This window comes from Fusarium proliferatum (assembly GCF_900067095.1).
Source record: "Fusarium proliferatum ET1 genome assembly, contig: FPRO_scaffold011, whole genome shotgun sequence".
In the NCBI taxonomy this organism is placed as follows: Eukaryota; Fungi; Ascomycota; class Sordariomycetes; order Hypocreales; family Nectriaceae; genus Fusarium; species Fusarium proliferatum.
Genome location: NW_022194800.1, coordinates 1614089 through 1639679, shown reverse-complemented (window position 1 = coordinate 1639679; position 25591 = coordinate 1614089). Strand labels below are relative to the sequence as shown.

Genomic DNA, 25591 nt, shown 5'->3' with positions numbered 1-25591 from the left:
ATGATTGTGCTACAGGCTAGACTATGAACTCCGACACCGCCGTTGCTTACCGTGGCGGAGCCATCTAATGACCCTACCCACTCCCGTTGGCATAGTGAGAGGCTTCAAATTGAATTGGCTTCGCGTCCCTGTCCGCTGGGTCCACGAACCAGCTATTATCCAGTTAGTGTCTGTCAAAAGAATGGTATTGTCTGGCAACAACTCACGTCAGGTCAGCTCCCTCAGGTCTCTCCTCCTCCAGGGCTGTGAAACCATTCGCCAGCCACGCAAATGCAAGATCGCTATCCTCACACAAACTCTTCCATTCAAAGTCCTCGTATCTTGGGTCCTCAAGAAGTGTAAAGAGCTGAATCCGTGAACCTGGATGCAATGAACGAAGCTCTCCATCCTTGGTTCCATTCTTATACGTGCTGGTACATCCTGATGCCCAAACCGTCCTCTTGAGGTAGGACAGGGCATGATTCTGATAAGCCCGAGCGACTCCTGGACGGAGACTGAACGATGAGTAGTTTTGTGTCTGGAGCTTCCTGATCATTCTTACGATGAAGCGGTTGCACATCTCGATGGACGTGACCAAGCTTCCGTGACCAAGGGGGCTGGCTGGGCCGAGAATAGTAAAGTAGTTAGGCATATCAGCAGCACAGACTGACAGATAAGACTCGGGGGCTTTGAGCCACACTTTTTGGAGGTTGAGGCCATCTTTTCCGAGGATGGGGAAGCGAGGTGCATAAGACAGCTCAAAGCCGGTGGCACAAATGATAGAGTCTACCTTTGACTCGCGCCCATCTTTTGTGAGAATGCCATCGGGTGTGAACTCGGCGATATCTCCCCATACTACCTCGCACTTGGGCGATACAAGGGCTTCCAGATATCCCAATCCGGGTGTTGGCCGACGGCATCTAATGTCGGTTAGTTGACAATATCATCATCCATGGCACTCTGCACATACCCAACAGCAAAGTCTGGCTCTAGACGTTTGGCCATGTCAGGCCTTGAGTCGAGTTTAGCCTTGAGGTTGTCAACGGCTGATTGGCGCGCCAGCTTCTGTTCAGGTGTATGATCCATGAAAAACTTGAAGCGCGCATTGACATCGTCCTCCATGCTCTTACGGAACTCGAGATATTTCTCAGGGTGTTTGGCCCACTCAGCCTTCTCTTCCTCAGTGAATTTGTAGTTGACGCCCTTTGGTCCAGCGAACTTCTCGCCGATACGCGAGGTAATCCACGTTGGACTGCGGATGTGAACGTAGATCTTCTTGACTTTATCTAGAATGGCCGGAAGGACCTGGATGCCGCTGCTGCCGTTACCGATCAGAGCAACAGTCTTGCCATCGATATCCTTTTCCCAGTCAGAGGGCCAGTTGGCAGTGTGAAACATGGTGCCACAGAAAGTCTCGCGTCCTGGGACATCACGGGGCCATTTCCAATTGTTGAAAAAGCCAGTTGCGTTTACAAAAACGTCGCATTCATCAATAAAATCGTCGTTAGTTTCTCCGTCTGTGATACCTGGGCTGGAGATGGCAACATCCCGCCCATCGGTCTTTTTGATATGAAGTTGCCAGACCTGTCTTTCGTCAATCCACTTGGCCTCAACCACTTTGTGTGACAGCTTGAAGTATGAGCGCAAGTCGTGTTGATCAGCGCAGTCCTCAAAGTACTGCTTGATCTCTGGTGCGGGCGCGTAGAAATGCGACCAGTGGGGATTGGGTGCCCAAGTATACTGGTAGCTGTGAGCTGGAACATCGCAGGCGCATCTTTCAGCAGTCAGCATATCATCGTTTCAAGTGGTTCGAAAACACCGCAAATGCTCAACATACCCAGGATATCTACTTTCATGCCAGGTTCCACCTATGCCGGCATTCTTCTCATAAATGGTGAGATCCACGCCAGGGAGCTTGCCAACGCGCACCGCACGAGCAAGATCAACTCCTCCAAAGCCCGCTCCGACAGCAATTACCTTGACCTTGCGAGGAGTGAGCATGGGTACCTTGGATAGGGCGTAAGCAAGATCATCGCGACCCTGGTAGTCCTCAGTCGCTCCCGGCAGGGTGGTCGAGGTAACAACTTCATTGAAGAACTTGGTCGCCCGGGCTTGGGGAGATAGTGAATAGTCCATCCTAGACAGAAATTGCTCTTACGTTATTTGAGTTTTCAGTATAGACCCTAATCTAATCTCATGGGGAAGTGGCTACTATATTCTAGGATCGATTGCACTATCTTGAACATTGCTTCTGGCAAAGACATAAGTTGCAGCCGACATCTATCTCTCATCATTTCCGAGGATAACAAAAAGCGGAAAGCAAATGGTATTTCCGCGTAAAAATGGAATGCAGCTCGGAAATATAGCGAATTTCCACCAATGAGAAGGGGTTGGCTATTAAAAGTATATCTCTATATTTATTACATTATAGTAAAACAATTTATAAAATAATTACTATTAAGTAGGAAATAATAAAAAATTAAATATCGTCTTAATATTATATACTTGAGTTAAAATTTTAATGTAAATTATAAAAATAAATTATTAAACGGTAAGGAATTTATTAAAATATATTAAGTTCTTCTTATTTAAGTCTCTACTAAATTGCCCTCTAGACCCCCTTTTACTGCTATAATTGCACTTACTACATAATCAATATTCTTTAAGTTTACTACTGCAGTTAGTATATACGTTTAACAATGGAGCCAAGTCACTTACATCCCGCCATTGATATTCTGCCTGATGATGAGAGGTAAACATGGTACTCATTCCTCAAGCAAAGCACCTGCCAGGGGTGAAGACCTGTATATGAAAACATGCCGCTCTGCAAAACGATTAGGTCACAGAATTGCAAAACAGATAAAGTTCGTGCTTAATTACCTGTTTGATGATATGTTCATAGTCACCGCTTTCTGCGGAAGCGCTCAGGCCATCATGAAGTGCTGAGCGGACCTGTCCCAGTCTTTTGCTCATGGATAAAACATCACTGAGCCATTGAGACTTAAGCTCTGGGTCACCGAGGATGGTTTTCACAATTTTACAGCCCGTTCGTGGTGGAGTCGAGTATTCGGTACGAATAATGAATCGAAGCTGCTGAAGGATGTTGGACTGGATGGCGGTATCCTTGCTGTTCGTGATGAAATGGAAAGCTCCTGTTCTCTGTCCGTAGAGTCCGAAGTTCTTCGAGAAGGACTGCGCCACACAGAAAGTCAGGGGAAGTTCCAGACTGGCAAAGTATCGAAGTGGCCAAGCATCTTTCTCTGGGTTCCCTGTGGCAAAGCCTTGGTATGCATTATCAAAGAATGGGAAGATGCCTTTTCGCTGACAAATCTCAGCTACAACCTTCCATTGTTCTTGGCTAAGATCGAGGCCAGTCGGGTTATGAGCACAGACTTGAAGCATGATCACATCTCCAGTTTGAGCTTGAGACTCGAGAGTGTCGATCATTCCTTGGAAGTTGAGGAGTCGCGTTGCTGGATCATAGTATGGATACTTCTTGCACCTTACCCCCATTCTTTCAAACATTAGAATATGGGGAACCCAGGTCGGATCAGAGACCCAGACGCTTCCCGGGTTAAGAAATCGAGACAGAAAAGCAGCACCAATGTGGATGGCCCCAGATCCGGAGATGGATTGGACCGAGACTATTCGCTGCAACAGCTCAGACTGGTCACCTTGACCGAATAGAAGGTTTTGAGCCAGTCTGAGATAAGTGGCATCTCCCTCGATAGGGAGATACTCATGCTTCCCCAAGTCGTTTTGAGACAGGAGACGACGTTCTGCCTCCAGTACTGAAGGCAATGGACACGGGTTCCCGTCATCGGAACGGTAGGCCCCGATTAGCAGATCGACCTTTTGCGGGTGTGGGTCGAGGCGATAGTCTGCTGCCAGGGAGAATATCTCATCGGCAACAATGTTTGGCACTGCGCTCAACCATGATGGCGTGGCGTCCTTGGAAGTGGTATCCTCGAGAGTGGGCATTTCAACAATCAGCGACTGTAAAGATGCTGGTGTATAATAGTTGCAAGTCTTTGATATATGCTTTTGAAATGATTGTGACAAGGTGTCAAAGTGCCTCTATGGCGCAGTGATCACTTTTCCTTTTTTAGTCTGAGTGAGTCAGTACTAAACCCACGAGTGGCGGAACTATGGAAAAGCGGAATGGCGGAATTTGTACTGAAATAAAAACAGCGGAAACAGACACATTCGCCTTCTGTGGAGTCTCTTTGGTGGAGCCTCATGATAGATGCGATGTCAAATTCCGACTTGAATACTGTACGCCATAAATTGGGCAAGGAGGACAAAAGCATTCAAGGTAACCAGTATTCAATTGAAAGTCTGTGGTGTAAACAATTCCAGCTACTCACAATCATGGCCCAGCCTCAAATCCCCGTTGGCGAATATCTATTCCGTCGCATCGCCTCGCTCGGTATCCGACATATTTTTGGCGTACCTGGCGATTTCAACCGTATGAGCTCAGATAATAGTAATCCTTATGTATCCAAGACTAATCTTATCTCATAGTGACGATTCTTGATCATGTCTATGCTGTACCCGAACTAGAGTGGCTCGGCTGCTGCAATGAACTCAATGCTGCATACGCAACAGATGGGTATGCTCGCATCAGGGAACTTCCAGGTGTCCTCCTCACCACGTACGGAGTCGGCGAGCTGTCAGCCATGAACGGAGTTGCTGGAGCTTACGCTGAGCATGCCGGGATGATTCACATTGTCGGCATGACTAGTCGGCAAGGTATGCTTGTTGCAACTGAGACATTGCGGACACCACTGACATAAATAGTCCAGAAAAAACGACCGCTGATTCATCATACATTTGAGCCAAATATGGATCACACCATCTACATGCAAATGAGTGCCCCCATCAGAAAGTCACATGCATTTCTAGTCGATGAGGAAACGTTGACGGCTGATATTGACCGAGCAATCGAGGATTGTGTCAAGAGCCGCCTTCCTGTGTACATCTTTATTCCTATGGATGTTCCTTCACTTCCAGTTCCTCTCTCTGCTCTTGACAGACCGTTGGATTTGGAAATCAAGAACGATGAAGAAATTGAGTCTGAGATCCTCGATAAAATACTTAACGCTGTCAGTCATGCTAAGAACCCGTCTATTCTTGCTGATGTTCTCACAATCCGTCACGGCGGGAGGGAGCTTGTCCGCGAGCTGGCTGATCTAACTCGATTTCCGACCTTTTCATGCCCATTGTCGAAAGGAATCATCGATGAGGACAAACCCTACTATATGGGCGTTTACAGTGCAAATGGTACAGTTACCTCTCTGACTTTTATAAGTAGTCTTGCATATTGACACTTCATAGTGTCATTTCCTGGCGTACAGGAAGCTCTTGAAACTTCTGACCTGATCATCAACACTGGAACTCTGCAAACTGACTCCAATACTGGTGGATTTACACGCAAGATTCCGGAGGAAAAGGTCATCCTTCTTGAACACGATAAATGTGTTATACTTGGCGAAGAGTTCCCCAAAATCCACTTTCTCCCTGTTTTGCGTCGACTTATCGAGGTTCTCAAGGCCAAAGCAGCCCACTTCAACCTTCCAGTTCCACTTCCAGCTACTAGGATCAATGTTAGTCTCCCATGTAATATCTTAATCATTCCACTGACGACAACAGCCACCTCAACTCCGATCTGACCGTTCGGGACAGCTGATACAAGACTTCGTCTGGCAGAGAATTGGCAAGTTCCTACAACCAGACGACATAATCGTCACCGACTGTGGAACAGGCCAATTTGGAATGTTTGATGCCACGTTTCCCCAACGGTCCAGGGCCATTACATCGACGTTCTGGTCGGCCATTGGTTTCTCGGTCGGGGCGTGCCTTGGAGCTTGTGTTGCCGCCCGCGAGATGAAGCACCCTGGTCGGGTAATTCTCATTGTCGGTGATGGTTCTTTACAGATATCCGTCCAAGACATCGGAACTTGCATTCGTTTTGGTTTCAAGCCCATCATTTTTGTTGTAAACAACAACGGCTACTCAATTGAAAGATCCATCCGTGGCGCTGAGCTGAGCTACAATGACATCAACTCCAATTGGGATCACCAGCAGCTGCTTAGCTTCTTTGGGGCCAGACCTGACACTGGTATTGGGAGCTTCAGCACTCAATGCCATACAGTAGAAGAGCTTGATAGTGTTCTTAACAAAGAGGTACTCAAGAAGGCTGAAGATATCAGCGTAAGTGGATCTGAGAGCTCTCTTGTAACTGTGGCACTGACATGTTATGTTTTAGCTTATCGAGCTGTTCTTCAGCCCGTTCGACTACCCCTGGCGCTTGGCTACTCAAGTCAGCAATACCCTTGGCAGACCTCGTCAGTATAATTATGACTACCGTTTCATTTCCTAAGGCTAACAATCATCAGTGGAAAAGCAAGACAAATTTAGCTAAGAGTTGAAGGATCTTACAGTAGACAGCTAAATAGAGATTTAAAAATTATACCTAGCTTGGCTAATGTCTGTGTCTATATGATTCTATTGAACAGCCATTATACTAGGTTATTCACCTTCTTTCTACATCACGTGGATGTTGCTCGAATTTTCTTGTATTACAGCCCTCAAGGCGACAGTGGCGCGATTTGGAAAATTGGTATAGGTCGGGGCACAAGTGATAATAATTCCGAATCGTGATATTGCGCGCAGGAACGGATTGTGACTATATTCCGGTCCGGAAGGCTGTTCCGATATCCACAGAGCTCCACCCAGAACTGCATTCCGCCTACCCACCAATTCCGCATCGGGGCTACGTCAACAACACAAAATAAATATTTTTCGTGGAATTGAGACATTTATGAAAGTTATTACCACAATAGAAACGCTCGCATCAACTTCGCCATGTCTGGAAAAACGGTCCTACTTACAGGCGGCAGTGGGTTTGTTGGATCACATTGCCTTGATCTTCTGCTTCAAGAAGGGTGAGTTCCATGACCATCTCAGTACTCAGTTTGCTGACATAACCAAGCTATGAGGTCGTTGCAACGGTGCGATCTGAGAAGAAAGGGCAGGATATCCTCGCTGCCTTTCCTGCAGCCAGGTCGCGACTCTCATATGCCATTGTCGAGGACATTGCCCGTGAAAATGCTTTCGACAAGGCGGTAAAAACCGCCGAATTTGATGCAGTACTGCACGTAGCCAGCCCATTTCACTACAAGCCAGTAGATATACAGAAGGATCTTATTAACCCTGCAGTCAACGGCACTTCGAATATCCTCAAGGCAGTCAGCGATTACGCCCCAACTGTCAAGCGCGTCGTCATCACATCATCGTTCTCAGCGGTGGTTAACATTAAACACCCTGAGAAGATGTATCGAGAGCATCACTTCAACCCGATAACTCTGGAAGAAGCATATGAGGATGGCGTTCAGGCCTACAGGGCTAGCAAGACATTTGCCGAGCGCGCTGCTTGGGACTTTATGCAAGCCAAGAAGCCTGGTTTCTCTCTCACCACTATGAACCCACCTCTGATTCTCGGACCACCAGCCCCTTGGCTCGCATCCATGGACTCGATAAATACTTCCAATGAACGTTTGAGAGATCTGTGCCAGGGAAAATGGAAAGATGAATTGCCTCCAACAGCCTCATGGTACTGGGTTGACGTTAGAGATGTTGCTCTCGCTCACGTTCGAGCATTGGAGAAGTCGAATGCTGGAGGAAGGCGGTTTTTCTTGATGCAAGGCAGAATGAGTAATGCTCAGATTGCTCAGGTGGCGGTAGATCATTATCCTGATCTCAAGGATAAGATCCCCAAGGTTTTGGTGGATGATACACCTGCCAATCTCTGGGAGGTTGATACAGTGCCATCGAAGGACATTCTAAGACTCGAGTATCGGGATCTGGAAACCTGCATAGTTGATTCGCTGAAGCTCTTGATAGATTAATAGTTGCTTAGGAGTGCAGTTGTAGTTTCACTACAATGTCCACAATGAAACTATACCAATCCTTCCCATCGGTTACAGGTCTGTCGAATATGACTTACCACTCGACATAGAGTCCGTGAAGCCGCCCGACACTGCTCACCATAGTCCTACAATCAGTACAACCCCAGCCATCAAAGCAACTATTACAGGACCTTTCACACGAGAACCTGCAGAATCATCCACAGCTTCCGGCTTATCATCTTTCCCCTCTTCTCCTTTCTCTCTGTTTTCGTCTTTATCCTCATTTACAGCAAAAGTCGCAGTAATCTTGGCTTTCAGAGTGCTGCATGCATCCGGTCCAACTGGCACAAGATCAGTGATGGCAGGGTCATCACTACACGCCTCCCATACTATGCGGTATTCGGAGACATGCTCTACCTGCCAGCTCGTCCATTCAGAAGCCCATTCCGAGAATTCCTCGGCTGACGATCCAGTAATGACAGGAAGCTTGCAAGGGTCTTGGGTATTTGAGGGCAAAAGATACACCTAGCTCAGACATGTCGATGGGAGGTCCAAGGACGCCCGTTATTAACAGGGAGTTAATGAGCGCCCAGCATGATGGTGTCGTGAGAGATGGACGTGAAATAGTGAAAGTTGATGTTGATGTTGGAGTTGGAGTCTGGGCAGCAGCATAGGCGCTGACAACGCTGAGAAGGATGATGACATAGGTCCACATATTTGGTAGTATATTTGTTACTGTTGTGGTTGAGAAGATAATGACATCTTGACTTTAAGTGGCTTCCGCAGCACCTTTTTATCTTTCTTACACGGATTTTGGAAACGAAAATGACTTCCAGAACAAGGGAGTTGATTGAATGTTTGTAATTCCATGTATTTTGGACTTGGCAAACAGGCGCAATGTGCTGGGCCTTATCTAACAAGGTGCATGCATTGGTTGTTATATCGTAGCCTAAACCTTGGAAGGCAACTGACTCAATTTCTGCTCATTCTAAGTCACCATGTTGCGATAGATTCTCGTAAACAATAGGCAAGTAAGGCCAACAATCCAACACTGTGTAGCAGTCCATCCTGGAGGCTGGCCTTTAATGAGAGTAGGCATCAGGCTTCGCCTCATTATGTGCTTTATTAGAATTCCGTATTACGCCATACTAATAGGAGGAGTGGTAATGACATAAATGTTATTTGTATGGTCGATGAGAAAGGCCAACTCTAATGGTTGGCAGTTATCTGCATTTCGACGCGTTGCTAACACGACAACGGCAAATTAATTAAGTTACCTACTTATTTGTAGCTTCCAGGGTCCGACCAGCACAAGGATGCAGTTCCACGACTACTTACAATCAACGACTTACTTGAAGTCAGCTTGTTTGCACTTATATAACGCTGACAGTAAGCCAATTCGCTTGTTACTAACGAGCCACGTAAGGATAGGATGCACAGGCCTAGCCTTAAAGCCTTTAGAAAGTGTGTCTTTGCAAACAATTAAGGACGCGATTTCATAAAAGCTAAGATGAAACTCTTTTTGCCGGAGGGCATTATTGCTAACTGGATGATATTTATCCCCTCTCTTTGCTATATTTTAAGTCTGCCTCTTCTTATTGAAGCCTGCTTGGTCAGCGGCAGAAATTAATATATAGTATCTTCTGAAGGCGGGCTTTGCATGCATCTTACATGCTTCTCTGGCGACATTTCTTTCCTAACCCATAATGGCCCTATACGTAGGCTCATTTCGTTCCTTTAGATTTGATATAAAGTGCATGGGTTTCTCTCGTAATGACCAGGTTTGCATCACACCGCCCTGTGACTGCTTATCCACAAATACATCGGCTGCAGCCGCCTTAAAGATGAAAGAAATTGATTTATAAATTGACTCGAGGCATTCCGAGGACCTGTATGCTAATGATTAGCAAACTATATGCGCAGAGCTGCCCATCAGGCTCTTACACGACCTTGCAAGACAGTAGCATGCTCATATATACGCTGCATGTCGATAATCTCCCCAAGCTCGATTGATGGCTACTCTAGCATGGCCCTAGAGAAGAACAAGCATCCTCACCAAAGGCCTCGACGATGCGGTGGCCACACGCGAAGAAGTTCTTCCAGGCAGAAATGTGCTGCAAGGCATAGATTTCATCGCTGAAGCTGCCCCTAGTGGGATACCGAGCTGGATCCTTATGGCATCGACCCTTTCTTAAAGCTCATCTTGTATAGAAAATGGCGTGGTACACCGCCACCGACAGAAGAGAGATTTTGCTTTGCCAGCTTTGCGATGCCAGACCATGTGTTGGCGAATATCGCAGGATTGTCATAGCTCGAGATAGATCTTGTCAAGGATTTCGCGGGGCCGATGGGTAACAAACGCAGGCTGATGCTCGGGATCTGGTAGTTTGGTAGCCATTTCAGCATTCTTCTTTATTGAATGATATTGAAGTCAAGGCTCTAGCTTTGTTTTAACCCCACCCCGTTCGGGGAGAATGCGCTATATTTAGGAATTGTTCCTTTTCTTAATCCTACCCCTCTCCACTGAAAAGACAAGGATGCTTGACTAATACAGTCTGTATGCGGGTGGTATCAGCTGGGGTGTTTTCTGTCTCAGTGGGGGTTATCTAGGGGATGTCAGCAGTCCTCATGCAAGTCTCCCAAAGCAGCGCGTGTCTTACATCCAAGCCTTAGCCATTAGGTATATAACGATGGACTCTTCAGATACTCACACATCTCTGCGTTCATTCTTCCCTTGACACATTTATTTCAAGTCGCATCACAAAGGAAAAAAAAGTGAACCCTGCAACAACAACGATCATGGACTCTGAGCATGATCCATTGCTGTCTACGCACCAGCCTTTGCCGACAGAAGGAAAAAAGGAATCGAAGACAAAGCTCACGCCATTTGTTCTCACGATCACTTTCGTATCTGGCCTCAGCAGCATGCTTTCTGGCTGTACGTTTTATTATGGTACCCATCTGATGTTATACTGACCCAGATGCCAGATGAGACTGGCGTCACCTCCGCAGCCCTTGTGTCTATTGGGTCTTCACTGTCTGGCCGTGATCTCACGTCCATAGACAAAGCGATGATAACCTCAGCCACAGCCTTTTGTGCTCTTTTCACGGCCCCCTTTGTATCACTGCTCGCCGATAAGTTAGGCCGTAAGCGACTAATGCTTTATGCCGATGTGCTCTTTATCACGGCCTCGGTATTTCTAGCGTTCTGCAAGACCATCACTTTTGCTATCATAGGGCGATGCATAATCGGTATGGCAGTGGCATTTTCAAGCGTGGTAGTCCCTCTGTATATAGCAGAGATCGCTCCAGCGTCACGCCGAGGGATGCTGATCACGGCAACGATTCTCTTGACCACGCTAGGACAGATTGTGGGATTCATGACCGCGAGCATGTTTGCAGCCTGGGGCTTGAAAGCTACCGGTTGGCGGTGGACATTCGCCCTAGGAGTAGTCCCAGCGAGCACCCAGGGTCTTCTTATCAGCACCATGCCCGACACTCCTCGCTGGCTAGTCATGGTAGGCCGTATTACTGAGGCCAGGCGTGTATTACACAGGATCTACGGCAACGACGCTGCTTCTGAAAGTCTTACGGATGCATTGATCGACAACATCCAGGCGGATGTTGGAGAGTTGCGAACAGCGCGTCAATCAAGACGACAGGCTGGACAAGGACGGTTCCAGTTTCTAGATCCATGGAAAGAACTTCTCAGCCAACATCGCTATCGTCGAGGACTGACCATCGCAATCTTACTCATGGTGCTTCAACAATTCTGTGGCTTTGTGAGTACCCCTTGGGGATACCGCACCCGGCGCCTGTGACTAACCTCTATTTACAGACTTCACTCATGTACTTTTCAGCTACAATCTTCGAGTTAGTGGGCTTCAAAAATCCAACTTTGGCTTCGGTAGCTATCGCCTCAACAAACTTCACCTTTACTGCCATCTCCCTCGTCCTTATTGATAGAGTTGGTAGACGACGGATGCTTCTTCGGTCCCTCCCGTTCATGATTCTCGGATTGCTCCTGGCGGCGACTGGATTTCATTCTTTGTCAACCGGGGTATCACCCAGGTTACCCCAACAGCCAGATCACGGTGGCGGTGCAATCATCGTGCTGACAAGTATTATTCTGTTTGTGGCTTCATTCGCCTTAGGCCTAGGGAACGTCCCGTCGATGCAGAGTGAACTGTATCCGCTAGCAGTTCGGTCTTTGGGCAGCGGTGTAGCTATGGCAACTGCATGGAGTAGCAACTTCATCATTGGCCTGACATTTCTGCCGTTGACTGATGCCTTGACCCCAACCTGGACAATGGTGATGTACGCAGGATTATGCGTCGTTGGATACTACCTCATTTACCTCATGTACCCAGAAACGGCGGGTTTAAGTATAGAAGAAGCGGCGGAGCTTCTCGAACACGGGTGGACAGTCAAGTAGCTCTAAGCATCAAAGTACATCTACTTGGCTCCTTTCATGGACTGGTGTTGGCTAAGGCTTGTCGCCGCTAGTTGTTTTTATCGGCTATCTACTTGAATGTCTGGGTTTGGTACGATTTTATAGCTGGTTAGGACGGGATATCTATTGCGAGTCTGTGTGCTCAGTTTGACTTGTGTGTGTATTTGTTAATTTACTCATGCGAAATATTCTACTCGGGAAGCTTATTTAGCTTATGGCAATGCTGCACTTGAGGACGTGATGAATACACTAAATTATCAAGAATATAAAATATCTATATTATTTGATTATGCAAAATAAGAGCTAGGCTAAGATGAAACTTAATAATAAAAAAATAAACAAAACACCCTCAGGGTCTTTAGTGCCTTGTTGGAGTACCCATTGGTTTAAAACCTTCTAAATCTTCCCCACCACTGACTCAACGATGCATGTACCTTGGACTTGGCAGCGCAACATCTAAACATATGTCATAGTGTTTGATTACAGGCAATAGGGAATACAGTTGAGCTAATATAAAATCGCAAGGCTCTCGACGGCTCACGAGATCTGGGATCTATAGTTTTCTGCTTCTTGGAAGCCGTGTAACAGTAATAGTCAGAGAACCACCGAGCAGAATCAGGATGACCCAGACAAGATAGCCGTCCATGATCTGATCACGGACACCGACTGCAAAGATTATTGTACTAATGGCGGGGACCACAGCTCGAACAAGACTAGAAGCTGATTCCGCAATTGCATTGAGAGTCCCCAATGTGCGCGGGCTAGGCGCTACTTCTTGAAGTCCCAGCTGCACTGCCGTAATGACCATGAAGACACCAGGTCCCAGGAGTGCCATTGCGCCCAACACAGCTTGATAAGACATAAAGGCCACTGGGCTTCCATTGCGAAGAAATGCGTTCATTACGATGTAGCCGGCAAAGAAGAGGGGAAATGCAACGACACCGGAGAAGATGATACCTCGGGTACCAAATCGCCGGTGTAGAGGAGGGAATAGAAGCAAGAGCCAGACAGCCTCGGCGGCACCTTGCACCGCCATGTATATGGCAATCTGGTGGGCCGAGAACCCCATTCCACCATAACGTACTCCTGTATACAGAGTAAGACTCCCGACAGCCATGAAGGCAGACCCAATCAACATAACGTGGACGAAGGTGCAGAGCATGGCGCTAACGCCTGGGGCCTTGACCAGATCCCATATGAAAGCCCAGTCAAGACCTGATGGAGTGACAGGATCGTCAGCATACGAAATAGACTCCCTTTCCAGTCTCGTCTCATCGACGCAGAATGCGATGATGACTGCACTCGTGGCACTCATGGCTCCCAAGACTATCCCCGGCAATGCAAATGGAAACGTTTCAAACAACTCCATACCCTTACATAGCGCTGGATATTGGCTCACCGGGTTAGCGAGCGCGCCGCCGATGAGAGGTCCAAGGAATAGTGCCAAATTGCTCGCTAAGGAATACCAGCTGAATGCCTGAGTCCTAGACTCTCTGGTTGCGCAGCGCTCTGCTATCATCGCCCGTATGACAACATTACCCCCGGATACCAGTCCCGTAAAGCACCGGAACAATGTCATTGTCCACAAAGAGGAAGCAAACCCAAAGAGAACAGACCCGGCTGCCGTACCTAGAAGACTCCATACAAGCATCGTTTTACCGCCAACTCGGTCTGCCATAGAGCCCCAAAATACCAAGACCAAAGCCTGCATGGCAGAGAAAAGAGACTCAATCAGGCCGCTATAGAAGCCGATTTCAGCCTCTGGCAGGCTCCCGTTTCGCTCCACCATCTGGGCAATGTATGGAAAGATGGAGAAGAAGGCCATCGGTTCCATGAGGCGTGCGAAACATAGCAGTAAAATCTGGAATTTGGGGCTAGAAAGGCGTTGATTCGGCTCTGCATGACTGGAGGACCTTTGCGAAGATTTCGGCAAGTTGCAGATATATGAATGTGACGGGTTACGAGATTTGGAGAGGAGTGGAGTTGTAGGATCTATTTTTGTGTGCCGTGACATGATGCAAACAATTTTCGCGAGAATTGGATATTCCGTCTGCTGGTGTTGTTCTTTTGGATCGATTGAGGAATAGGTTGGTTGGATGCTTACACGAAGAAAAATCTAAGCAAAGAGAAGGATGAAATATGTCATGAACAAAAATGATTTCGTTTTTAATTTTCTTTTTATGTAGCACACCGCCTAAATCCAGTGCCACTTCGGAGGACTAAAGTTGTGTAAAATTCTATCCGTGAGCCTCTAGTTCCAGTCTCGGGCGCCTTTTGAAGGGAGACTGGCACAGTTACTAGCAGCGGGAGCACGTCTCCCGAACCAACTGTGTTTGCAATGAGGCTCAAAGATCCAAGACAAATACATAGCCAAAAAGTGAGATGTTGAGATTCACAGGTCCACTTGGCTATACCTCCCCCAGCAATGCCACTGCTGATCTCCTACGCCACCGCCCGAACGAGATCTTGGAGCCTGGGATGCTTGAGCAAATGCCTCACAGTCAGCTCAACACCCGCCTTGCGAGCCAGCCCAACCAATTTCATGGCAGTGATGGAATTGCCGCCGATCTTGAAAAAGCTGTCGCTCGGCGCAATGGTGGCTGGTTCAATGCCCAGGACCTCTCCCCAAATGTCGCGTATCTGGCCCTCGGCTTCCGAGACAGGCTGCGTGGCTGGCTCTCGCCCTGCCGCCTGGCTTGCCATGATCGCCCGGAGCGCTCGGCGATCGACCTTGCCATTGTCGTTTAGGGGGATCTTGTCTAGAACCGCAATTGCCCTTGGGACCATGTAGGCTGGGAGCCGGGTCCGCAAGATCTGGTCTAGTTCTTTTTGGATCTCCTGTCTCACCTGACGCAGTAGTGGTTGGCTGCAGAGAGCGGCAATCTCTCGATCTCGGTGATCAGTGGGGAACCGAAACATGACCCGGCTCTCTCCCTTGGCTGGCTGGTGCTTGTGAAAGATGGCGTCGATGCCACCGCGCTGCGAGAATTGCCGAGCCCAGCTGAGGTCCACACGACAGCCCGCCTGCTCAGCTAATTCCACTAGATCAAGAGCCGACATGGAAGCTTGCTTTTGGGAAGACTTTCGAGACATAGAAAGCCAATCCGCATCATCATCTCTGGCTTCTCTCCCTTGATCGAGATGGCACGAAATAATATGGCTCGTGAAACTTGATTTGCTGTGCCGAATATTGCTGACGCCAATGCATGACGAAGTGGCGATTCCACGGCGCACGAGGGTAAGCAATGATTCCCGGCCAAGATTCTCAGCCTGGAAGTCGATCCACTGAATTCCGTCAACCTCGTGAATTGTCCGACTGGGCTGGCCTTCAGCCTTGACGTGGATGACGGCTTCGTACCGATAGGTGCTCAGTTCATTGGATGCACGCATCCGCTTCGGCAGAATCTCGACGTGTTCGATCTTGCCCACCTCACCCGGTAGCTTGGTAAAAAAACCTGGATCGACCAGCAGCTCTGCTTCAGCTTGTCTCATGTCGTCCATTACACGACGAAACTCGTGCTTGGTGGCTTTTCCGCCTGTGACGTGGCATGCCCTTGCCGCCAAAAACTCGTCGTGAAGGGCCAATGAGCGGATGTCACCCAGGAAAATCGTTTTGACTCCCTTCAGCTGGACTAGCTCCTGTATTGTGCTGAGTAGGTACGCTTGGTCGGGAAAATACTGTATGACCGAGTTCAAGACCACGAGGCTGGGAGACAGGGTATGACTAAACCGCACAAGCTCGGCCGCAGTGCCCTTCAACATGGTGACTTTGCCTGCTGCTGATGGCACTGATTTGGCGGCCTCGGAGACGAACTCTACTGCCCGTCCTGAAGGTTCAAGGCCAGTATAGCTCTCAAGACCGTCAAGGAGATTGAACAGAATCATTCCAGAGCCTGTTCCAATCTCAAGAACATGGCCAGATGGCTTTCCATTGCGAATTGACGCGATGGTATCGTCCAACCACTCATTCATCTCCCCTTTGTCAATATCGCTCCCATCATACATAGATGTCCAACCTTGAAAGTCGCGTCCGATGGACTCGGGCTTCATTGATACGAGACTCAGGTAGTCGTCGTTGAACCGCTGTTCCCATCCGTCTGTATGTTGCATGTTTCTGTCACTGCCACTCTTTTCTCGCCGCGGCGATACAGTCTGACTGTCATGCTGGAGTGTAAGAAATCCAGCAATCCACGGATCTTGATTCTCTTCGTTTATCAAGATGACAACGGCATCTTTTACCTGCTCATGGCTGCGGATGGCGTGTTCGATCTCCCCAAGCTCAACACGTTGGCCTCGGATCTTGACCTGTTCGTCTTTGCGGCTGATGAAAAGTAAACTACCATCTGCAGTGTATTTCACTAGATCGCCGGTCTTGTAAAGACGTCCACTGCGGCCTGGGTACTTGGAAGAACCCTGCGATAACCATTTAGGGTTTTCAATGAAAGCCATTGCAGTCTTTTCGGCATCATTCAAATACCCCAAGCCTAGGAGGGGACCTTCAAGCAGAAGTTCACCAACACTCCCCAGCGAGACCAGAGAATCATGATCATCGGCCTGTGCGATCCATGTATTCAGCCCGATTCCTTTGCCCATTGATGTAGCTTCCACAGGGCTTGCTGGAGAGGAATTGATTGTACTGTTGGGCGTGCATTCACAAGGCCCATACAAGCTCACGATCCGTACCTTTTCCCACCAAGGGATCACGTCCTCGGCGCGCAGTGCCTCACCACCAAATATGATCTGCTCGAGACCAGGCACCTGCTCTGGACTCAGAATTCGAGATACAGAAGGCGTCAGATCAATGGTATTGGCTTTGAGTGATGCAATGCTCGCCGCCAACCTGTTCTGCCGATCCAGCTCATTTGGAACGCAGAGGCACCCGCCGACTGACAGTGTAGCAAATGTGTTGCAAACAAACACATCGAAGCTGTATGAGCAAAAGTCGTACATCCTTGTGTTGGAAGTGATTTTGAGGCTGCTCTGCTGATGATGAAGAGCCGATGCGAGATTTTTATGTGTCAGGATTGTACCCTTCGGGGTACCTGTCGACCCAGAGGTAAACACCAGATACATGGTGGATGACGGCGTTGGAAGTACATCCGGCTTTCGATGTTCCTTTTCGTTCAACTCCTGAATCATATGGGGACCAAGAGCAACAACCTGCGGTGCAAATCGCTTGCTCAAGGTCTCGTTTGCCATCGAGGTAACAACCAGCTGAGCTTTGGTTTGGCTAAAGATAGTCTTCAAGCGCTGCTCTGGGATTGAAGGATCAAGAACCACAAAAGCCGCACCAGTCTTGAGCACGGCCAAGATGGACACGGTTGTCCACATTGACTTCTCAAAATATAGCGGAATGATTGCGCCATGAGATACACCAAGTCCAATGAGGTGACTTGCCAGGCCGTCAGCAAGACGGTCAAGTTCAGCATAGGTCAGGTCACCATCCCAGGCGCATATAGCTGGTTCTGAGGGCTGCAGCTGTGTACGCTCCTGAACTATGTCGTGAACGCAACGACTGATTTCCTCGGGTACACTTTGATTCCATTCCCAGACTTGATCCAAGTCCTGTGCGGGTATTTGGCTAGCGCCTGGCTTCTTTGCCAGTACTGAGGCGCCGTCATAGTGTCCAACCATTTTGGAGTGCTTTATCAAGTCAAGTTGTGCTTGGCTAAGTTCAACAGTCGGGCGTTAGTTTATTGTTGATCAGGTTACTCGTTTATCTTTGTAATAAAGTAACGCTGAAAAGAAACGAGGTATATTTATGTTGACATATCTGTACGAATGGTCACGAAAGCCTTACTGGCCAGAGCAGTATCAGAGTGTCTTCCGCCCGAAGCAGAGAGCGATCAATTAGCAGCGCTCTGCTAGTCTTGCTTTGGCACCCGTCAAAATTTCCCTCCACAGCCACGAAACCAGGCACGAAATGAAATACGGCCGCCAATACCTCTCAGTAATCCTCTGTGAGGGGTCGTGCTTATCGCCTGCGAATTGGTCTTTGTGCATACCATTGCCTGTCGACAACTGAGACACGTGTATTGCTAAAATACGACAAGAATCATTCGACAGAGGTGCACAGTTGCATTGCATGATATAGTAGAGGCATGTATTACGCAGCAGGGGTTTGGACGTGGGGTTCAGGCTGCATGTGGCCTCAATCGGTTTCACCGGTAATCTCAGATCTGTAGATTGCCGCAGTGGGGATCCATGTAGAATGGCACATCGGTGAGATGATCCCTGCAAGTCTCGGGTATCTTCTCCCTTTTCTCCCTGTCCCGTGAGCCCGTGTCCCCGTCCTGTCTCGCCCATCCGTTCCGTCCCAAATTAGCTTAGCATAGTGCACGCCACCTTAACGCTGGTGTGAAGCATCTCATCTCAAGGTATGTCAGAAATTGCTCCGCCATCTTCAAATTCGACTACCTGCATCATTTCAGCTTCCGCAATGTCCTCACGCTTGAAGATCATACACCGTTTCAATCGTATCCACACCGCATTTATAACATGCCTTGTTTTAGGTAGAGCTAAAGCTCTTGACTTGTCGGTGAGGACTCTATTGTGTATAGTGACACAAGTAGCTTCCTTGCCATTAGGCACCGAATTACGAAGAATAATCCTGCGGGGTCTTGAGACATGCCAGGGACCCCTTCTGGTCTCCTTTGCATGTGCTAGAGGCCTTACGCGATGCCAGGTACCGATGATGTCCATTTCATTCCAGCCATAGACGCAACACGAGCAATATTGATACGCCCCTGCAAGGGCAAGTCTTGGAAGCAAAGCACTGTGTAACAGCATTCCGTCAATCACTGTCAAATGTCTCAGGCAGCGAGAAGAAGAAAGAAACAAGGCCTGATCCATTGTGGTTCCTTTTGAACAATGATACATACGGACAAGGAATTGAGCCTTGGATGCATAGCAGGACGCGCATATCAAGTTTCCGCTATGTTTTACCTCATTTCATCAGGGCTCGCCGTTCTATGGCAGGCGCCATTTCGTTTGGCTGAGCGTAGTCGTTGACAGAGGTAGCAGGAAGAATCCATTGTATTCGGGCATAGGCTCATTATCGTGCGTAGTAATTAGAGAATAAAAGGGCGTGAATATGAACACCCAACGGACGCAATCGCAACATTTCTCACAGCCATTGAACATTCCCAACTCTTCTCTTCAACCGTGACCACAATGCTCTCTACAACAGCTTCCAACATCCAGAGCTACTTCCTGTCCACAGAGGCTCTTTGGCTCGGTTTCATTGTCCTATCAGTCCTCCTTTCTTATGCATGGCTATTGTATCCCCTTCTCCACGGGCGTTTTCATCACATCCCTGGGCCCTGGTACTGCAAGATTTCAAGTCTCCCTCTGGCCTTTTACGATATATCATGCTGTCGAAATGAAGCTATCCTTGGCTGGCATAGGAAGTACGGGCCTGTCATCCTCATCTCCCCCAATGAAGTTTCGGTTTCGGACCTAGAAGGCACAAGAGACATTTACAAGGCGACGGGCCGTTGGGCCAAGAGCGGCTACTTTGATCATTTCCAGGGCTATGGGATGCGATCAGTCTTTGCAACAAAGCCATACGAAGACCATAGGAAGAAACGCAAGTATACCTCAGCGTTTTATCAAGCCTCAACCATATACAAAGTACCAGAAATTGAGCAGCATATCAAGGCTCGGTCTCTGGCTTTTCTAAACCAGGTTGAAGCTGGTCAGGATGTTGACGTCTACAGCTTGACATCTTGGTTCGCATTTGATAACATAACATTTCTGGTGCTCGGCCCTGATTACTCTACTTGCTCTGTGGACCAAGTATGTCCAGAACGTGGCATACTTGCAGGACTAAAGTCTCAGCAATTCTTCGGCCCTTTTCACCACCGGTATCCTCAGCTTTACAAATTTGTCTCTCAGATACTGCAAAGATTGAGCTCAAGATTCTGCTATCTCTCGGCTGATGATGCCTTAGCCCTTTGGTGTCAGCAGCGATTCTCTACAGTGGCGCAGGACCCTCGTTTATTCAAGTCTCACTCTCTAGTTCGACATCTCTTGGAGATAGAGGAGATTGAGACAGATGAAGGACCGACTTATCTCGAATACATAGCAGCTGAAGTTCTTGACAATATCAACGCTGCTGAAGCCACTGTTGCAGTGACTGCTACGTACCTGATCTGGACTCTGACCCAAGCACCGCACTGGCAACAGCAAATACGCAGAGAACTCTCGGTGTTGCCCAGGCTGGAAGATGGTAGCCTGTCGTTTTCCGACGTCGACAGCCAGGTTCCATCATTAGAGGCCTGTCTACGCGAAGTGTATCGTCTCTACCCGGCTTCTAGTGGTAGGGCCGAGCGCATCGTACCGCATGGAGGGCGTGACTTGTCCGGAGTCTTCCTCCCACAAGACACGATCGTCACGTCGTCTCTTTTGGCTTTGCACTACGACCCACATGTTTACCCTGACCCCTCAAGCTTTTCTCCAGAGCGGTGGCTCGAGGGGGATGAAAAATCGCAAAAGCTCAGTGACAGATACCTGATGCCATTTGGCTACGGTGGCAGGGTCTGTCTAGGAAAAGCTCTAGCTACCATGGAACTGAAGATGCTTATAGCCAGCCTATACCTTGAGCATGAGAGTTTGCCAACCACAATCACAAATGCTGGAACTATGAAGCAGTGCAGTACACACGATGCGGTGCCAAAAGGATTGAGATGTGTAGTCAAATTTCGGAAGACAGAACCTTCGATTTGAGGTCAAGGAGGCATGAACAGACAGTTCAATTCTATAGACTCGTCTCAGTTCCATATAACATTAGTGGGCAAATATCAATATTGTCGACGTGTTTATGCGTAAGATAATGTATACTACAGTATCCTATTTTCAGCATGTGGGTCGAGTTTTGCAATTAAGTCTTTGCACGTGGGAACTTCAAGGGCTTACTCATACCCTGGACCCACGGCCGTAGTATTTATTCTTGATATTGACCTTCCATCAGCACGGCCAAATGGCAAACAAACACTAGCCCCAGAATCTTGAAATCAATATCCCCGCCGATAAAATGAAGTATGAACGCATGGCGATCGAGAAAGAGGCCCCTGAGGAGGTAGGGGCCATTATCAAGTACAACTTGTCCGAGAGTGCCATTGCGGACCAGACACTTGAGTCACTGGGTATTGTGATTCCCAGTCAGTCTATCCTGACATACACAGAGCACAAAGGAAGCCATCACATACGTTCTGTCGTCGCTCAAGCTTCGGGCGGAACCATCACCCCCGAGGATGTACTTGTCACCGCGGGCGCCTCAACTGCTCTATTCATCATCAATACGGCGCTCATTGGACCTGGGGACCATGCCATTGTGACACGGCCCAACTACGCCACTAATCTCGAAATTCCGCGGTCAATTGGTTGTGACATCTCTTTCATTGACCTCGAATTTGAGTCGCAATTCCGCCTGGAAATAGAGCGTGTCGCAGCCGCCATTCGCCCCGGCATTACAAAGCTCATCAGCATCTGTTCCCCAAACAACCCTACAGGAACGATGTGCACGCTCGCGGAACTGAAGCGTCTTGCTTTGCTGGCCAAGGAAAACAAATGCTACCTGCTGATTGACGAGACATATGCGGACCTCGTCGACTACACTGCCGACGACGTGGACCCTTCACCAAGGGGAGCATGTCTCGGAGACCACGTCGTCACAGTATCCTCCATGTCAAAAGCCTACGGTGTACCGGGAATCCGAGTAGGATGGCTAACTACTACCAACCCCGCCCTTCAAGAGATGTTCCTCGCCGCCAAAGAGCAGATCAGCATCAGCGGGAGTGTGCTGGACGAGCTCATCGCCGAGCAGATCCTCTCTCGTCGAGACACACTGCTCCCCGCCACCATTGCGGAGATGCGCCACCGAAGAGACTTTGTAGCAGGCTGGGTGCATAAGCACAATGACTTGGTGGACTGGGTGAGGCCCGATGCCGGCGTCATGTGCTTCATCAAGATCAAGAAAGAGCCCAAGAGCGGCATTGAAGCGTTCTACAAACGCCTTCTCGATGATTACGGTGTTTACATTGGTCGTGGTACCTGGTTTGAGAGGGATGATTGCTTTTTCCGGCTTGGATATGGGTGGCCCACGTTTGAGCAGCTCAAGGAGGGGCTGGACAAGATCTCAGAGGCGCTGGCGGCATAATACGTACGTATGTATGCACGTATGGGCCCATGTGTCAAGGATCGGCGGTAGCTAGCTGAATAAGAACGCCCAGAAGGGTTTCCTCCATCTCGCTTGGTCAAGGTATGCGACTGCCTAGCTAGAACTTGTTGGGTAAGTTGGTGCCAGGGTATTTTCCCCTACCGTTCCGTGCCGTTCCGCGTCGCTATGGACCGATCTCCGTCTCCCCTAGCGCTAGCTAGTCTTAGTTGGGCCGAGTACGGGCGGGGTCACTACATAGCCTGCTAGCTTGCATGGAAATCCCTATTAGGTCACCGGTCGGGCCACACATATAGCCAAGGACCGACTTTGGTGATGCAGGTGGGCTCTTGATCAGGAGTGAGACACGGGACAGCTCTGCTTGGATTCTCATTCAGGGCGGCAAAAAACTGGCTTCATTTACTTACCGCAACTTGTGCATTGAATGTCTTGAAACGAGATCATTGCATGCTGAGACACCGCAGCAAGGGGCAACAACAATCATCACTGCACTGGCTTTCAGCCTCTGAGATGTCTTGTGCAGGTCGGTCGGTGGAGACCAGGGACAATGATGTCGCAGCTCGGCTTTCGATGGAACTTCGGTGAGTCCCCCAACTATCAACGGTCTTGAGGTACTATCTAGTCAGCTTGCCAGTCAACCAACTCCGTTCAATCTTGTTGTTACACTTACCACCCATCGTTTCTGCAAAGGCGGGCAGCCTCCTTGTTACCCAGGGTTGTGACCACTGCTAGCTACCATGGCTGCATCTACTCCAAAGTCTGAGGAGGGTCCCCAGTTGAGCAGAGTCAAGATCGCTGTCATAGGCGTAGGTACTGAGACCAATCCCCAAAGTATCACCACCACGCATCATAGCTGACGACAACAGGTCCGGCAGGGCTGTCCGCAATCAAGGCTTTGAGAGAAGAAGGTTTTGATGCCATAGGTTTCGAACGACGAGAACGTGTAGGCGGCGTCTGGTCCTACAGCTCCAACTCAAGCTACACGTCAGTAGTCCCGGAAACGGTCTCCAACGTTAGCAGGTTTGTTGTGAGTCACTTATTCACCCCAGCAGTCTTGATCATCTGGCTGATTTACAAAAGTCTGGATTCAGTGACTTTCCAGTGCCCAAAGGTTTGTTGCAGTTGCCAGCACCACCAACTCTGACCATGCTGACAGCCCAGATCTGCCTCCGTATATGACAGGTGCACAGGTTGGGGAGTTCTTGGAATCGTATGCCCGGCATTTCGAACTTGAAAAGCATATCCGTTTCGAGACAACAGTCCGCAAGGTACTCCGTGACAAGGCAGACAAGGCATGGAACGTCCATATCATCAGACCTGACGGGAGCGATCAAATTCTAAAGTTTGACAAGGTTGTTTTCGGCTCTGGATCCGAAAGCATTCCGTCATGGCCTCCAATGCCGGGGAGGAAGATCTTCCAAGGAACCGTTATTCACGGCCAGAGCTATCGCAAGTAAGTCATTCATCAAGGGGCTAAAAGCCAAGACTAACTGATTCGAGACCTGAAGACTTTTCAGGCCAGAGGGTTCTCGTTGTTGGGATAGGAAACACAGCTTGCGAAGTGTCGCTCAGCCTCACCAGGCATGCGTCCAAGGTGTACCAGTCCTATCGCCGCGGCCGAATCATCATCTCACGATACGACGACAGCGGCGTGCCTACAGACCTCATTCCCTGGACTTCTCTGCAGTTCAAATACATGACAGAGCATAAGGTGCCATGTATTGCCAATCGTTTGGCTAACCGCCTCACGGAGGAGACCATGTTCCGAGACATGGCACGTTACGACCTTGACACCAGTTTATCGGAGAGCCAAAGATATAAACGCGCCGAAGAAAGAATTAGGGGAGAATGGCGTCTTATTCCACACGCCAACATGGAGTTCACGCATCCTGCTGTGCAAGACGACTTCATGGGAGCACTCTACTCAGGCGCTGTCGCTCCTGTACACGGGTTCAGGGCCTTTGTGGGCGAGAGCAGCGTGCTCCTCGGCGACGGGTCCACGGTTGAAGTTGATGCTGTCATCTTCTGTACTGGCTATACCCTCGACTACAGCCTCATGCCAGAGCTAGAAATGGACGGAGCTTGTGGCGTGCCCCTGACAACAGCTGGCCAAGCCAACAAGATGAATGAGGCTGGCGTGCCGAAGGAGCTTTCCCTTCCGCGACTACACCACATGATCTTTCCTCCAAATTGGGCCTCATCTGTTGCGTTTCTTAGCTGGATCTCAGCTCTGGAGACAGCATGGTGCGTGTGCGAACTCGCGTCCATGGCTGTGACCCAGATCTGGGCGGCTGAGACTTCTATCCAACAAGGATCTCCAGCGCCGCCACGGGGTTACAGAAAACTCGCACAGCTCCCGAGCGTGGCTGATATGAACACATCGGTGGACGCTTATCATACTTGGTGGCGTCTCGGACGCATCAAGGAGCCATCAGCACACGCTGGACTGATCCGTCCGTATCCTTTCTACCGGTTCCTGCACGACATGGCTGGCACGGGAATGTACGAAAATGCTGGTCCTAAGTTCAGTCTGCGCAATCTGAAGCTACGATTCACGGACAGAAGCCTCTACAACTGTCTAACTCGGGGTCCGCCCAATAGCCACGTATGGCGGGTGTTTGAAACGAATCCTAGAGGAATTCCCGGTTGCGGAAGACGAGCACTGCCTCATGCCAGACAGATGGTCGAAGATGCGGTGAGTGAGTGCATTCTACATGGGTGAACCACGTGCTAATAATACAGTACCACGATTACGAGGAGTTTCTACAGAAGACAAAGAAATTAACTTGAAAGCACCTGTAGTCTCAGCACTAGAATTTAGGAATAGTACGGGCAATTGCAACGATGCCAGGTTTCTCAGATTCTTGATTGAGTTTGGCTTTTAGGTGTGTATTTAGTTATGTCTAGATTAGAGGTCGTATGGTAAAAGCGTAAATTACTCTGGGCGGCTACACAGCACGTTGTCGCATCTCTACTTTCAGGATGACCTTGATCAAGATCTGATCGTAGATCCACTATGTTCTTAATGTCGGAATGCTACGTAGATGCGGGGTAGGTGGTGCTACCCTGGTC

The 25591-nt window shown here is 48.9% G+C and overlaps 11 protein-coding genes across 11 annotated transcripts; 6 read left to right on the top strand and 5 right to left on the bottom strand.

The window, feature by feature from the left end:
• Nucleotides 1–73: 73 nt before the first annotated feature.
• On the bottom strand, nt 74–2115 carry FPRO_08759 (uncharacterized protein; the record flags this gene model as incomplete). The annotated part of the gene is made up of 4 exons (XM_031222463.1): nt 74–152; nt 207–899; nt 950–1753; nt 1817–2115. 4 exons carry the CDS (start codon nt 2113–2115, stop codon nt 74–76), a joined length of 1875 nt encoding a protein of 624 aa, XP_031087919.1.
• Nucleotides 2116–2814: 699 nt separating this feature from the next.
• Nucleotides 2815–3960, bottom strand: FPRO_08758 (putative aspartate aminotransferase, cytoplasmic; the record flags this gene model as incomplete). The annotated part of the gene is made up of 1 exon (XM_031222462.1): nt 2815–3960. One exon carries the CDS (start codon nt 3958–3960, stop codon nt 2815–2817), a length of 1146 nt encoding a protein of 381 aa, XP_031087918.1.
• Nucleotides 3961–4350: 390 nt separating this feature from the next.
• Nucleotides 4351–6403, top strand: FPRO_08757 (putative PDC1-Pyruvate decarboxylase, isozyme 1; the record flags this gene model as incomplete). Its single annotated transcript, XM_031222461.1, has 7 exons — nt 4351–4447; nt 4504–4731; nt 4780–5262; nt 5317–5585; nt 5632–6192; nt 6248–6326; nt 6378–6403. The coding sequence occupies 7 exons, from the start codon at nt 4351–4353 to the stop codon at nt 6401–6403; spliced, it is 1743 nt and encodes a 580-aa protein (XP_031087917.1).
• A 443-nt stretch (nt 6404–6846) lies between these two features.
• Nucleotides 6847–7889, top strand: FPRO_08756 (uncharacterized protein; the record flags this gene model as incomplete). Its single annotated transcript, XM_031222460.1, has 2 exons — nt 6847–6926; nt 6974–7889. 2 exons carry the CDS (start codon nt 6847–6849, stop codon nt 7887–7889), a joined length of 996 nt encoding a protein of 331 aa, XP_031087916.1.
• Nucleotides 7890–8024: 135 nt separating this feature from the next.
• On the bottom strand, nt 8025–8604 carry FPRO_08755 (uncharacterized protein; the record flags this gene model as incomplete). The annotated part of the gene is made up of 2 exons (XM_031222457.1): nt 8025–8350; nt 8415–8604. 2 exons carry the CDS (start codon nt 8602–8604, stop codon nt 8025–8027), a joined length of 516 nt encoding a protein of 171 aa, XP_031087915.1.
• A 2084-nt stretch (nt 8605–10688) lies between these two features.
• FPRO_08754 (uncharacterized protein) lies at nt 10689–12324 on the top strand (the record flags this gene model as incomplete). The annotated part of the gene is made up of 3 exons (XM_031222456.1): nt 10689–10827; nt 10878–11671; nt 11728–12324. 3 exons carry the CDS (start codon nt 10689–10691, stop codon nt 12322–12324), a joined length of 1530 nt encoding a protein of 509 aa, XP_031087914.1.
• Nucleotides 12325–12895: 571 nt separating this feature from the next.
• On the bottom strand, nt 12896–14176 carry FPRO_08753 (uncharacterized protein; the record flags this gene model as incomplete). Its single annotated transcript, XM_031222455.1, has 1 exon — nt 12896–14176. The coding sequence occupies one exon, from the start codon at nt 14174–14176 to the stop codon at nt 12896–12898; it is 1281 nt and encodes a 426-aa protein (XP_031087913.1).
• A 608-nt stretch (nt 14177–14784) lies between these two features.
• Nucleotides 14785–17976, bottom strand: FPRO_08752 (uncharacterized protein; the record flags this gene model as incomplete). Its single annotated transcript, XM_031222454.1, has 1 exon — nt 14785–17976. The coding sequence occupies one exon, from the start codon at nt 17974–17976 to the stop codon at nt 14785–14787; it is 3192 nt and encodes a 1063-aa protein (XP_031087912.1).
• Nucleotides 17977–19515: 1539 nt separating this feature from the next.
• On the top strand, nt 19516–21069 carry FPRO_08751 (uncharacterized protein; the record flags this gene model as incomplete). The annotated part of the gene is made up of 1 exon (XM_031222453.1): nt 19516–21069. The coding sequence occupies one exon, from the start codon at nt 19516–19518 to the stop codon at nt 21067–21069; it is 1554 nt and encodes a 517-aa protein (XP_031087911.1).
• A 307-nt stretch (nt 21070–21376) lies between these two features.
• On the top strand, nt 21377–22501 carry FPRO_08750 (putative aspartate/tyrosine/aromatic aminotransferase; the record flags this gene model as incomplete). Its single annotated transcript, XM_031222452.1, has 1 exon — nt 21377–22501. The coding sequence occupies one exon, from the start codon at nt 21377–21379 to the stop codon at nt 22499–22501; it is 1125 nt and encodes a 374-aa protein (XP_031087910.1).
• A 755-nt stretch (nt 22502–23256) lies between these two features.
• Nucleotides 23257–25309, top strand: FPRO_08749 (uncharacterized protein; the record flags this gene model as incomplete). The annotated part of the gene is made up of 6 exons (XM_031222451.1): nt 23257–23329; nt 23386–23546; nt 23600–23630; nt 23681–23972; nt 24020–25214; nt 25262–25309. The coding sequence occupies 6 exons, from the start codon at nt 23257–23259 to the stop codon at nt 25307–25309; spliced, it is 1800 nt and encodes a 599-aa protein (XP_031087909.1).
• Nucleotides 25310–25591: the final 282 nt, after the last annotated feature.